We start from the raw sequence: 12,505 nt of genomic DNA on the forward strand, positions 1-12,505 counted from the left end.
TTTATTTCTCATGTCTCTGATTCTCTGAACAAAGTTTGAGAAAGAAGAAGTTTGATTGCATGTGTGCTGTTTGGTGTGTGTGTTGCAGGAGTTCATTCTGAACCAGGACTGGAATGACCCCAAGTCTCAGCTGCAGCAGTGCTGTTTGACCCTGAGAACAGAGGGCAAGGAGCCTGATATCCCGCTGTACAAGTAAGACTCCAGAAAGCACCGACAGGCACACTGAGGCTAGCTGTTTGGAGCTGACGCAGGTGCTGAATTTTTGAAAGTAAAACAGTCATTTCATCCGCCAAGACTGACTTTTTCTTTTCCCTAAATTTAGCTTGGTATTTTATTTTTATTTTGCCACTCACTCACTCACTCCTTTTTAAGAAAACATATACTTGTTGTTAATCAGGATGTAGAAGCTCTAATATATAATTAGACATAGACATGATGGTTAATATCCTCTATTGAGGTCATTTTATATTTTCATGCCTGACAAGTCAAAGTACATCAGTTTAAGAATAATATAAAAATCCAATATAACCGTAAATCAGTCCTGCAACATTCCCCACAATGATCTGTTACAGTGGTTCCCTTCAGCTTCATCTATGTCAGCTGTTTATTCAGCAATTTTTAACAATTTAAACAATTTAAAAAGCGCCACTTTTAGCTATTTAAACAATTTATTCACTACTTAAAACTCTTCTATTTTAACCATTTATTTGTGGCTCTGGAGGTGGAGTGGGTCATCCACGAATCAGAAGGTCGGTGGTTCGATCCCTGGCTCATCTAGTCCACATTTAGAAGTGTCCTTGAGCACTATCTTGAACCCTAAATTACCCCGATGATGCACCATCGGTGTGTGTGTGTGTGAGTGAGTGAGTGAGTGAGTGAGTGAGTGAGTGAGTGAGTGAGTGAGTGAGAGAGAGAGAGAGAGAGAGAGAGAGAGAGAGAGAGAGAGAGAGAGAGAGAGAGAGAGAGGGCATTATGTATAGAACAAGTTCTGTATGAATGTGTGTGTGAATGGGTGAATGTGACCTGGAGTCTAAAGTGCTTTGAGTGGGCATTAAGATTAGAAGAGCACTATATAAATGTTGTCCATTAACACTGCTTTAAGCTATTTTAACTGTTTATCACTCACTTGAAGCTATTTCAAGTTTATCTAATACTAATTATTTTTAGCTGTTTTCACTTCTCTAGTTTTCATGCCCTGTAAACAGCTGGTGTTACAGCTGACTGCAAATGTGGATGTATTTTATCTATCTATATATACATATCAGCCTAAAGTCCAACGCTAAGTACGATTGATCGTATTGAATTCTATTTATTACATTTATTTACCTGAACCTGAGATTAGTATCCCAACATACAGGGAGAGAAAAGTGCACATGCCCACTGTTGAGCGTGACCCTAAGTCCAGAGCTGAGATGGGATCATTCAGGCATCACATGGACCACAGTACACATGCCGCGAAATGAAATGGCACAAACATTATTTATAGGACTTTCCTTCTTGTTATTGATCCCTGAACATTGTGAATAACTGTGTAAAGGTCTCTGTTGTTGTGGTAAATAAACATGCCCAAGGAGACCTCCTGTTTGACAAAAGGTCAAGGAGCAAGTGTCATTTGACAGCACGCTTTTGAGAGCTGCTATGAAGTGTGTTTGTCACCATGGAAACTGACAAACACTGTTTTCTCTGATAGAAAAAAAAGGGCAGCGGCTCAATGTGCAAGGGCGGACAGGGATGGAGCAGTTTTATGTGCAGTGGACAATCCAGCATTTAATCAGTTCCCTCTTTCTCTCCCTCTCTCTCTCCCCTCCTCCTCCTCCTCGTATTCATTTGAATGTCTTTTCAGCTCTGCTCTGTTTATTATTCTGTCTATCAGCCTGACGGATGGTGATTTTTGACACAGCACAACTCTGACACTACAATCAACACTTCCTTCCAACTCAATTGCCCACCAGAATGTGAACAAGAAACAAATAGAGCTCCGGGGTGACTTGAATTTCAACATTTCAGCACACAATAAGAAAAGACCCAGGCTTGCTATAAGCTTGCCACAGTTGAATTTGAGGCTTTTGCCACACCCCTGTGTGTGTAATCACTACTTCCTTTGCCCCTGTTCACTGATAATACACAGCAGCAGCTGATAATCTCAAGGACTTCCTTAACCTCCTCATGAGCTGACCTGACCCCAGAATCATAAACAAATCTGTCAGGCTGTCTTTAGGGTCCATCTCATTTGTTTACAAGTGTAAAGACCAGGAAAAAAAAAAAAAAAGACAGGGTGAGACAAGAGTGTGAGTCAGACAGAAAGCGACTAAATGACCGATGGAGGGCAGGAAAGGACACAGAAAGGGGGGAAGGAAAGGAGTTAATGCACTGAGCCCCCTGCTAAAGGTTCCCTTGTGAATGTGTCTAGCTGATGACAGATCCACACCTCAACCCCAGCACCATCACTTAACCGTACATCTGGTCTGGGCAGGACACACCAGGGAGCAGACGCATGCACACTTTAACATTGTGCACAGAATGGCCTGAGTCAGTAAGTAGCTGCTTTTAGCATGAGCTGAAGCCCCCACAGACCCTCTATGGCGCGCTCTCCTCTTCTTTGCACACTTCCATCTGTGTGCAGCCTTGAAGTTGACAACTTCCCAACAGCCTCACAGATTTCCTTTTCATTGTGTCTCGTTATTTTAGCGGCATGATAATTCCAAGTGACACACACACACATACACACACACACACACACTGCATGTTGAGACTTGGCTGGAGCGTCGCGCACAGGAGTCTTATTTGCTCCACACATGCTATGTGCTTCTTCATTTGTAAGTGAGAAAGGAGGTTGAATTATTGATAAAGTGTCATAAGTGACCACATTGCATTAAAAATGAATTGCTCTCCTGAAATAAGTAAATTGTCTGTGAATAATTTAGGTGACTCACAGCTTGGGTCTGAGATGTTTATGCTAATGTTAACATTTCAAACATCTCCCAAGTTTTGTCTGCCGTCTTGTACATATGTCCCTGCAGAAGTGCAACAAGATTGACAGCTTGATTTGTTTTTTTTATGACTTTTAAACATCTGTAAATTAGTTGAGTGATATTCTCTTATCATCCTTCTCTTAGATCTCACAGTCCCGCTTTTATCTTTTTCATTGTTTACCCTTCAAGCGCACCAAAAGCTTGTGGGTCTCTCAAAGACTATTGTCATTCTTTAATTTCAATTCCTCTCTCAACATGTCATATTTTTTCTTTAACCACACACGGATCTTGAAATCTGAAGATGATGGGTGTGGGGAGTTGGGGAGGCTTTAAAAGTTGTTTATATGTCCCTCAGATTGCTTCTGCGCTCTCAAAGTACACTAGTGAATCAAAGTGCTATTCCCCCTCTCTCAAACCACTGCTTGAGATGAATTATATTTGTTCCAATTGAAACCTTTTTTTTTTTTTTTTTTTTTACATTCCTTTCTAATGTTATCTCTCTGAATGACAGTGTCCCTGAGTGTCCTTGCACCTTTCTCCTGGGTATTTTTTGTTATTTTTCAACTCTACCCTCCTCCCTCTCACCCTGTATTTCTGTGTTTGAATTTTCCAGGACCTTGCAGACGGTGGGGCCCTCACACGCCCGCACCTACACCGTTGCTGTATATTTCAAAGGGGAGCGTATCGGCTGTGGCAAAGGCCCAAGGTGAGTAAGACAGTAGAATATAATCAGACGCAACAGGACAAGGCGCTCTCCCTCTCAATGCACCGCTAATGGGCTCGAGAATAATGGCTGTGTTTTATTGATGGTGTTTATTATAGCAATTAAGCTCTTGTTGGCCTATTCTATCTGGAGAGACATTATGCAGAATGAAAATGAATCGATTCATTATTGATTTGACATAAATTGTGTTATGGAAATATCACTTTGTGTAGGAGAAGAGTCTGTGATGAGGCGACACTGCATCTAGGGCTGTGCTGAGGTCTACCTGGGATATTGTGTTCACATTAGGTTGTGAAGAATGTGTGTCTGCGCCTGTGTGTGTTTTTGTGTTAAACTGCACCTTTGTGTGTGCTCACACATTTCACGCTTTTGTAAAGTAAAGAAAGTGAATCTCTGCACGAAGGCCTTTTCAGGGTTGGAGGGGTTGACGATAAAGCTGCAGCTGAGCCTGCGAAAAATGAAACCTAAATCCATCAAACATCTTTTGCCCCCCTCCCTCCCTCCACATGTGGAAATCCCCTCCACGGCCCCCTACTTGAAAGCGCTCTTTCTTGCTCTAAGCTGGCGATAAGTTTGTCCCTTCCATAGGATCTTTGACAGCTTACTGTTTTTGTATTTACATGACTTAAGCTCCCAGCCACCTCCACTGTGGGCTATGATCACACAGCACATAATGTATACGGAGGGACTGTGAATTGGAGGCATAAACAGTGCCCAGCACAGAGCCGCCAATAGGCTTACCTTTTTGAAACGTGTGCACTGTGTTACCTGGGATTGTTAAGCAAAAGAGCTCTTTCAAAACAAATAAAAAGCACTTTTCATAATCCTCTCAATATTGGACCGTTTTTTTTTGACAGAATTTCAGAAAAGGGACATTTTGAATATGCTAAAGACCTTTTCTCTGCTTTCTCTCTCCCTCTGTCTCCTTTTTAAAAATATTTCTAATCTAGCATCCAACAGGCGGAAATGGGAGCTGCGATGGATGCACTCGAAAAATGTGAGTTATTTGGCAACACGCACCCCTCCTCTGCACACACACACATATACACATTTTCACACTTTAAGCCTTTCACACGCTTTGCTTCAGTGTTGAATATTAGCCTTGGCTGTACAGTATGCAAGATGGCTGGCGAAGAGCTGTGGCCTGACCAGCCGGTTGGCTGCAGCATATAGGACATTAGGCTGTTTGAAGTGCTAGCCCAGAGTACAGGCATGGGGCCTAGCCAGAGATGGAGAACCAATAAAACAAGAACGGGGGAAGCTAAGCATTCTCTACCATGTCGATCATCCTGAGGGACCACAAGAAGTTTCTGTCGAGGGCCGTACAAAGTTAGTATTTTTTTTTGTTGTGTTTTCAAGCCCTTTTGTAAACCATGAGAGCGAAGCTTCGCACTCTGAGAGACTCTCTTGTGCTCAGGGCTCCTCTTCAGGTTTGAAGGAGTGCGGCTGATGCGTCCCCCATGTGCCGCTTCACTCCTTGGCTGTTTTTCATCTTGTCATCAACCACCACTTAAGGAAAATAGATAGTGATTTTTAGGCATTTACAATGTCTCCTTCACTGCCAAGTAAAAATACAATTACAGGGCTCTCAGAAACACATCCACGAGCCATTTCCATCATTTCCCATTCGCCTCTTATACTCGATGCATATGTATGTGGATGCATAATATCATGCATTGCATTGCGTACATTAAGAGTTTGGTTTGTGCTGCAGAATAATTCTTGCACCAGAATCTGTTGCTATCCTTGTGACCACCACATTAATCAAATGTACAGTTTGTTCATTACTCAACTAATTAGCTGGAGGTGAACACAAATGGCTTTGTTGGAACAGACCTGGAGAACTTGCAGAGGGCAGGAAGGTCAAACTTTGATTTCATTTGGCTCATAAATGAGGCCTCGAGCCACTTGTGATTGATACTGTTTGTGCACCCAAGCTTAAGCGTTTTATGAAACATTAGTGTTAGGGTGTTACTATTTAAAACTGTTGATCTTAGTCTCCCTCTCTGGCTGCTTCTGGCTCCCCCTCTCCCTCACCTCCCTCACTCCTTATCAGAGGGCGTAGTTCAGTGCACACACTCTCTCTCATGTGTCTTCCTCCCTCCCTTAATTCCTCCCATTTCCTCTCCCCAGTGTACACCTCTGTCACCATGATTGATAGATGCTCATTGCTAGTAAATGAACATTTCCCCCCTCATAAATTGTGGTTTCATGTGACTAGATTAGCAATGCCTTTTAAAAGGTCAGTTAATTTAAAATCATCTCTCCAAGTCTTTCTCCCTTTGGTGCAAAATACTTCCAGTTTAAGGGCTTTGTTTGACTTTGTTGTCACTTAATTCAAAACGTCCAACTCTGTGCTGAGGTGAGTTATTAAATTATTCCAATAAATTAATTGACTGAAAAAATCAGCTTAAAAGATTAAAAATAACCACATTAGCCTTGTAAGAAAATGAGGACAAAATGTTGATTAGTTGATTGACAGGAAAGTCAAAAAGACAAAACACAATGTATTTGCTTTTTTATATAATTGAAAATTGAACATCTTTATGTTTTGGACTGTCGATTAGACAGAAACATGCAGTTTATAGACCTCAACTTAGTTTCTGGGAATTATCATAGATATAGATAATAATCTTATCAAAACAGACTGATCAATACTGAGAATAATCATTAGTTGTGGTTGCACCAGGCTGAAAAATAACAACCAATGAGTTGTTGGTTGTAGTTGATCAGATCTGCTCCACTATCCATCATTTAGAGTTTGTGCTCATTATTTAGAGGTCGTATTTTTTTCATGAAGTGTTGCCAGCCAATTTAATTTTCAGAATTCAGTAGTCGAGACTAAATTAATCACTTTGGTATGGGAAGTCATGCTGTAGCATTCATATTCTGTTATTCCACTATTTGGAACATCTTCTTGTTGAGATAAATATGCAAGGTCAGTCAGCGTGGTTCAAACACGCCTTTGAAGGATGTGTGTGTCTCCTGACCATGAGCTTATATAATGAGACTTGAGCTCATCTGCTTGCAGAACCGCCTAGTGCATTAGCTCCTATTGGAGCCGCATTGTCTCTCATGTGATTGTCAAGGGCCTCGCTTCATTTGTTCGCATAGCAAGACTGATCAAGGACATTAGCCCTGGTGTCATGTAATTCGTCATTGATTGTCTTGTTGGCCCTCACTGCAGCATTGGCTACACCATTACTCCTCTTGTACAACAGCCCTACCTTGTGTTACTCTCGGATCGAAAACACCTTCCTGCAACGTGTCAGGATTCATTTCCATGTTTTATTTAAGGCCTCTTCGGGTATCACGAGCACTTTGAGCAGGACTGAAGTTTTTGTTCCTGCTGTAGAGCTTTTCCTGGCTGACAGGATCCACGGCTCCAGCGGTGTCAGAGAGGTGAGAGACATGGCTGTGTTCAGTCAGACAGCTCAGAGCTCATTAAAGAGACCGGGGCCCAATATTTGGTGTGTGTGCTGTCTGTAGCCGATCCGCTGGTGGCTCAGCTGATTCTCATTTCATTATTTGATGGCCCACGTTTTGACAGTCTCCTGCCTGTATCTGTCAAGGCAGAATTAAATGTTAACCAAGGCCCAGACTGGGAGAAACATGAGTGCAAACAAATCGAGCAGAGAGCAGCCAGGTAGGGGAACAGAATCGACGGAAGGAAGGAGTTGGCGGTGCAGAGTTTCTCAGGCACTGAGGCTCCATGCACCACGCGCCGTTAGGTCTAAGGCGACATCAAATATACATGGAAACGGCTTAACCATTTATCATTCATCCTTGCAGATAGTACTGTCTCTGTTTAAAGTCCCCAGTCTCTCTCTAAGACTCCCTCCCCTTCCTATTTTTTTTCAGCTTCCTCGCAGCTGCTTGTTTCTCAAACAATGCAATATCTGTTGAATAAGAGAAGGAAGCTCGATCGGGCTGGTAGCTGGAAGGGAACTACATTCTTTCCTCGGCTTTTTCTAAACCCCTTAATCTCAGGATAAAGGCATTGGATGGTTAGAGGCAAAGTAAAGTACAGTATGCAGGCTCTTTATTCACGGGTTTGAGTCCTTTCTTTGCCCTTTGGCATGGCAGGGAAATCCCCTCATCAGCACTGCTACACAGGCGCTCTATTGGCTTGTTGACTGATGTGGTGCACGTGAGCTCTAGGTGACAGACTCAGCCGCTGCAGTGTATTGTGGAGTCGTCTCATAGCCCCAGCTTGGGCTGAATAGTGAATGACTAAGTGAAAGGACACTGTATGTTCTCATGCCCTTAAAAGGGGGAGCTGATCCCTCATCACAGACTCCGTCAGTGGGCACAACAGGCAGCGTTGTTGCAGAGACCCAAACTACCAGCGCCGCTGCAAAAGCAGCTACACCCTGAATTTCAAGACTGCAATCTCGTCCTTGAGAGGAATTACTGCATTGTCGATAAACAAAAGACCTGTGCTGAGCTAAGTGCGTTAACACCTTAAACAAAGGTAATTAGTATGCAGAGTGCGCCATTCCTCAAAGGTGCTTTTCTCCAGAACGCAGGGGCGGCAGAGAATTCTCAATATGTCTTTGTGATGCCCAACACAAACTGAAATAAAAGCCTTGTGTATTCTTTAGCAACCCCATACTTTGAGGCCTGCTCTTGTGCCGCATGTTAAACAATGTAAATGGCCAAAGCTTTTTTTTTTTTTTCTCCCCTCTCGAGTGGGTTATTCTCAAGTCATCTCCTAGGGAAAAATGCTGGTGATTTCCATATTTTAACTGCAATATGTAGTTTTCTCTCTGAGGCTCACCAAGTGTTGCTTACTCACTGAAAGCATATTGAAATTGATTGTGTGTTTCTGTGTGTGTCCATGTATGTGTGTATGTCTCAAATTTCCCTCAGAATGATGAATTTTTTTTCTCAGCCTATTTTTTCTACAGGATTTTTTATTTTTTTTATTTGATCCGTCTTCTTTTTAATAGGATATTGCTGTTATCTTGCATTTTTCCTCTCTGTTGCCATAATGACAAATTAGAGTGTTGCAAGAGAGAGAGGACATCCTCCTACTCTATTCACAAGTCAGACACATATGTTACGTGTTGTGCAGTTTCTGTCAGTGTTTCATTTTCGTTAGGAGCTTCTTGAATTCTGATCACTAGAGCTGGTTACAGATGACCAAAGCACTGCATGGCCTTTAGATGTTCATGGCCAGTTCCTTGTGACAATCAGCTGAATGAAGTGTCATTCTGATGCTGCTTTTATTTATGTCAGAAGTCGGAGCTGGGAATGAATGGGATTGTCATACCCGTTCCAGTACAAATCAGCTGTTGTTGCTTGCTCTTTGTTATTGTTATTGTTTGAAATACCAGTTTATAGCAACACATTACGCAGTATTTTGTATAGAGAAACACTGTAGCAGCATGTCCACTGGTAGAAGCAGGACAGTTCTGTGTATGACTGTTTTAACAAGACACAAATGAGATAGAAGTGCTATTAAACCATATATTATCAATAATAATAATAATAATAATAATAATAATAAGCTTTATTTACATTGCACCTTTAAAAACACAGTTTACGAGTTTTGCAAGACAAGATAAAATTAAGGACGAACATTTTGGCATTTTTAACCTCTATATTAAAACTTCTCGTTTCTTTCTTTGAAAATGTCGAGGTGCACTGTTGATTTAGAGGCTTTCCACTTCTGCCCTGCCCTACGTCTGTCCCTCTTTATGACACCTCTGCTGTCTGTTATCCAAGGCAGGGAAACTTTAGACTACAGCTTTGAAGTTCCAGACTGGGAACTCGCAAATTCCGAATTGTCAGTTCAAATAGAACGCACCATCAGGCCCAGACTGAGGCCAAATACTGATGACTTTATAAAATGTCTCCTTAGAGCTCATGGTCATATCTTTAAAAATGTGTATTTTGTCTGACCAACAGCCTAAACCCAAAGAAATTGAATTAAAATAATCAAAAGTGAAATGTTCACACTTCAGGAGCTGGAAATAGAGAATTGATGTAATTTTTAACTTTTTAAAATGATAAATTAATTCTGTCAGTCAGTTAAGTAATGGTTTAAGTTCCACATTTAACACAGGAAAAACAAATAAATGTTTCAGACTGTGCTCTTTATTACACATTAGCTGAGGGATTCTTCAAATAAACGGAGTGATCTGTTTTCAAGCGACTGGTTTGCTAACTAAGTGCTTATCAGCACCAGAGAGGTTAAACACGATCCAGATGGATAATGTGTCGCTCCAACATGGGAGAACCATCTTTACTTCTGCTCCTGCAGTGTGTTTCTCCAACCATGGATATGGCTCTGCAGCAGTGGGACAGCGGCAGTTTCCAGAAAACACAATATCTTCTCTAGATAGTTGAATAGTTGGCTGAAACCCTAAGGCACCATATTATCAGCTGTGAGTCCACTGTCTGGACAATAGCCATAATTAAATTTTCCCATTTATCGGAAGACAATATACACTATCTTCCCATGATACAGTTCAGGCCCTAAGTATTTAGACAGTGACACATCTTCTGTTGTTTTGGCTCTGTACTGCAGCACATTGGATTTGAAATGAAACGCTGTGTGAGGTTAAAGCGCTGACTCAGCTTTGAGGGTGTTTGAGAGTGTTTACACCCACACTGGGAAAACAGTTGTCGACAAGTTATGACAGTGCAGCAGGAAAGTTGTCTCAAATGTACAGCCAAACAAACCAAGGAGTGTTTTTATGACCCATTAGTTGTAGGATGTTTGTCAGATTCTCTCACAAGTCTACGTTACCAGGGAAGATACAAGTGTCTGCTGATGTCTGTGGGTTTTCAGCAGACATTTACAATAAAATATTCAATATTTGTCATGTTAATTTGTCCAGTGTCTGTGTATAAAAAGGGCTACAATCCCTCCACTGTCAAACTCACCATGCTGAAGTACAGAGCCAAAATAATATAATAAAAATAAGTAACTTTTCAGACGCTTCCAAATAATAAACCTCTAACAGAGAGGCCTGAATGAGAACTATTATAAAATAGAATTTTTATTCAGGTGCAGATCATTGTGCTTCCTTCACATCCTCCATCAGAGGCTGACTTTAAAACGTGTGTAGGAAAAGGGACTGTCTGAAAGACTCATTTGTTGGAGTTTGCATGATAATGGTCAGTGACCAGAAAAACTGCACAGTCAAATGTGTGTCTCTGCGCGTTGACACGAACCGCTGGGCAGCTGTCACGCATGCTGTTTTAAACTGAAGTGTGCAGTGGGTGGACCCAGTAAAGTAAACACTTAATGGAAAATTACCTAAGCTATAAATATCAAAATGACAAGACCTCCCACTGTCATGGCTGAAAACTAAAGCCAGAATTTCAGGCTCCCCTATGAGTTGCACATTCATGGGTTTTAACTAGAGCTGAAACTATTAGTTGATTAGTTGATCAGCTTCTAAAAGGGAAATGATTTGCTACTTATTGTAATTTCAATATCTTGGGGTTTTGGACTATTGATTGAAAAAAAATAAAATAAATTTGAATATGTCATCTCACTATTGTTCATACTGCACTGGATGAATGATTAATAGATCAATCAAAAAATAATTTTAAAAAAGTAATAATTAAAAGTAATAATTTAAATTATTGTCGGTAGCAGCACTTAAGTGGATTCATTGATTTACAGAAGTAAGCAGCAAAGATTTGGATAATCAAATCATTTTTTGAAATAAAACTTTTTTAGTTTCTCAGGTGTAAATTTTTGCGTCGTCTATGATTGTAAACTTGATACCTCTTGGTTTTCGACTCAGACAAAATAAGTTACAGCTTTTGGGAACTGGTTAAGACCAAACAATTAATCGAGACAATAATTTTTATTGAAATAATTATTAGTTACAGTTGTAGATTTAACCCATATGAATTTACATAGCCACAACTGTTTTTCTTTTATGAAAGTTTGACATTTTTCACAGGACAGGGTCACAGTGTGGGCGTGACAGGGCCTGCAGTACCACCAGTGACCACCAGATGCTAGCAGAAGAGAAATCCTCATAGGGTTCCATTATGAAATTGCTAATGACTTTTTTTAGACCTTACCAGATGAAAACTTATTTGAGATTTTCAAATGAATTGTAAGAAGTTTCTTTGATTGACTGGAGCCCCAGCCTATCAGATTAAGTGGCTGTGGTTGCCACCCCGGCTCAATTCATATTTGCCAAAATTTGGATTGTGTTGCTGCAGCAAAGTTGGCAGTGAGTGAAAAAGCAAGTGTGGTCTCAAAACTTCAATTTGGAAATGAACGGCTGATGCAGTCAGTGCTACATTTATGTTTTTCCAGTTTCCTGTTTGAAAGCCAAGTAGCAGTGTTTGTCAGCTATAAAAGAGGTCTGGCAATGAGACAACACGAGAAAATTCAACTAATTTAAAGATCATCTGTGCTCCCACTGCATCAAGAACAAGCTCTTTTGTTATTTTGTCTACTCCCTATATGTTAGCATCCAATCAGCCTGTATCTGTTTCTGTTGTGTTTTTCCGCTGTCACAGTACAACATCTTATTACAGATCTCATTTAGAAATGTTCACGTTATCAGATCTCAGAGTCACTGTGCTGAAACCAAACAAGGCCTGTCTAATTTCTTGTTACTTCATCATTATTAATGAAATAACAGCACGAGGGCAATTTCATCGAAATGCTGCCTGCAACATTTTCTCTCATTTGACCAAAGTGACAGCATGACACTTAGTATGAAAACTATAGTCAGTGCAATTTGAGCCCTAAATTGCTGTCCTCGCCCAGTTGGAAGCCGACCTTGTCTCTTCACACCCCTGCCTCTGTGTCTCTCTCTTTATCTGT

At 40.9% G+C, this 12,505-nt stretch overlaps 1 protein-coding gene across 3 annotated transcripts in view; it reads left to right on the forward strand.

Annotated features, from left to right (window-relative positions):
- The window catches only part of drosha (drosha ribonuclease III), an 85,181-nt gene that overhangs the window by 71,909 nt on the left and 767 nt on the right, over positions 1-12,505 (forward strand). For all 3 annotated transcript variants that reach the window (XM_071484627.1, XM_071484628.1, XM_071484626.1), the window contains exons 29-31: positions 89-192; positions 3,586-3,678; positions 4,647-4,693. In XM_071484627.1, coding sequence (XP_071340728.1) covers positions 89-192; positions 3,586-3,678; positions 4,647-4,693 — 244 coding nt within the window. The remainder of the gene's footprint in view (positions 1-88; positions 193-3,585; positions 3,679-4,646; positions 4,694-12,505) is intronic.

This window comes from Trachinotus anak, unplaced genomic scaffold (assembly GCF_046630095.1).
Source record: "Trachinotus anak isolate AG129_WGS33_773 ecotype Australia unplaced genomic scaffold, CSIRO_AGI_Tana_v1 ptg000009l, whole genome shotgun sequence".
NCBI lineage: Eukaryota > Metazoa > Chordata > Actinopteri > Carangiformes > Carangidae > Trachinotus > Trachinotus anak.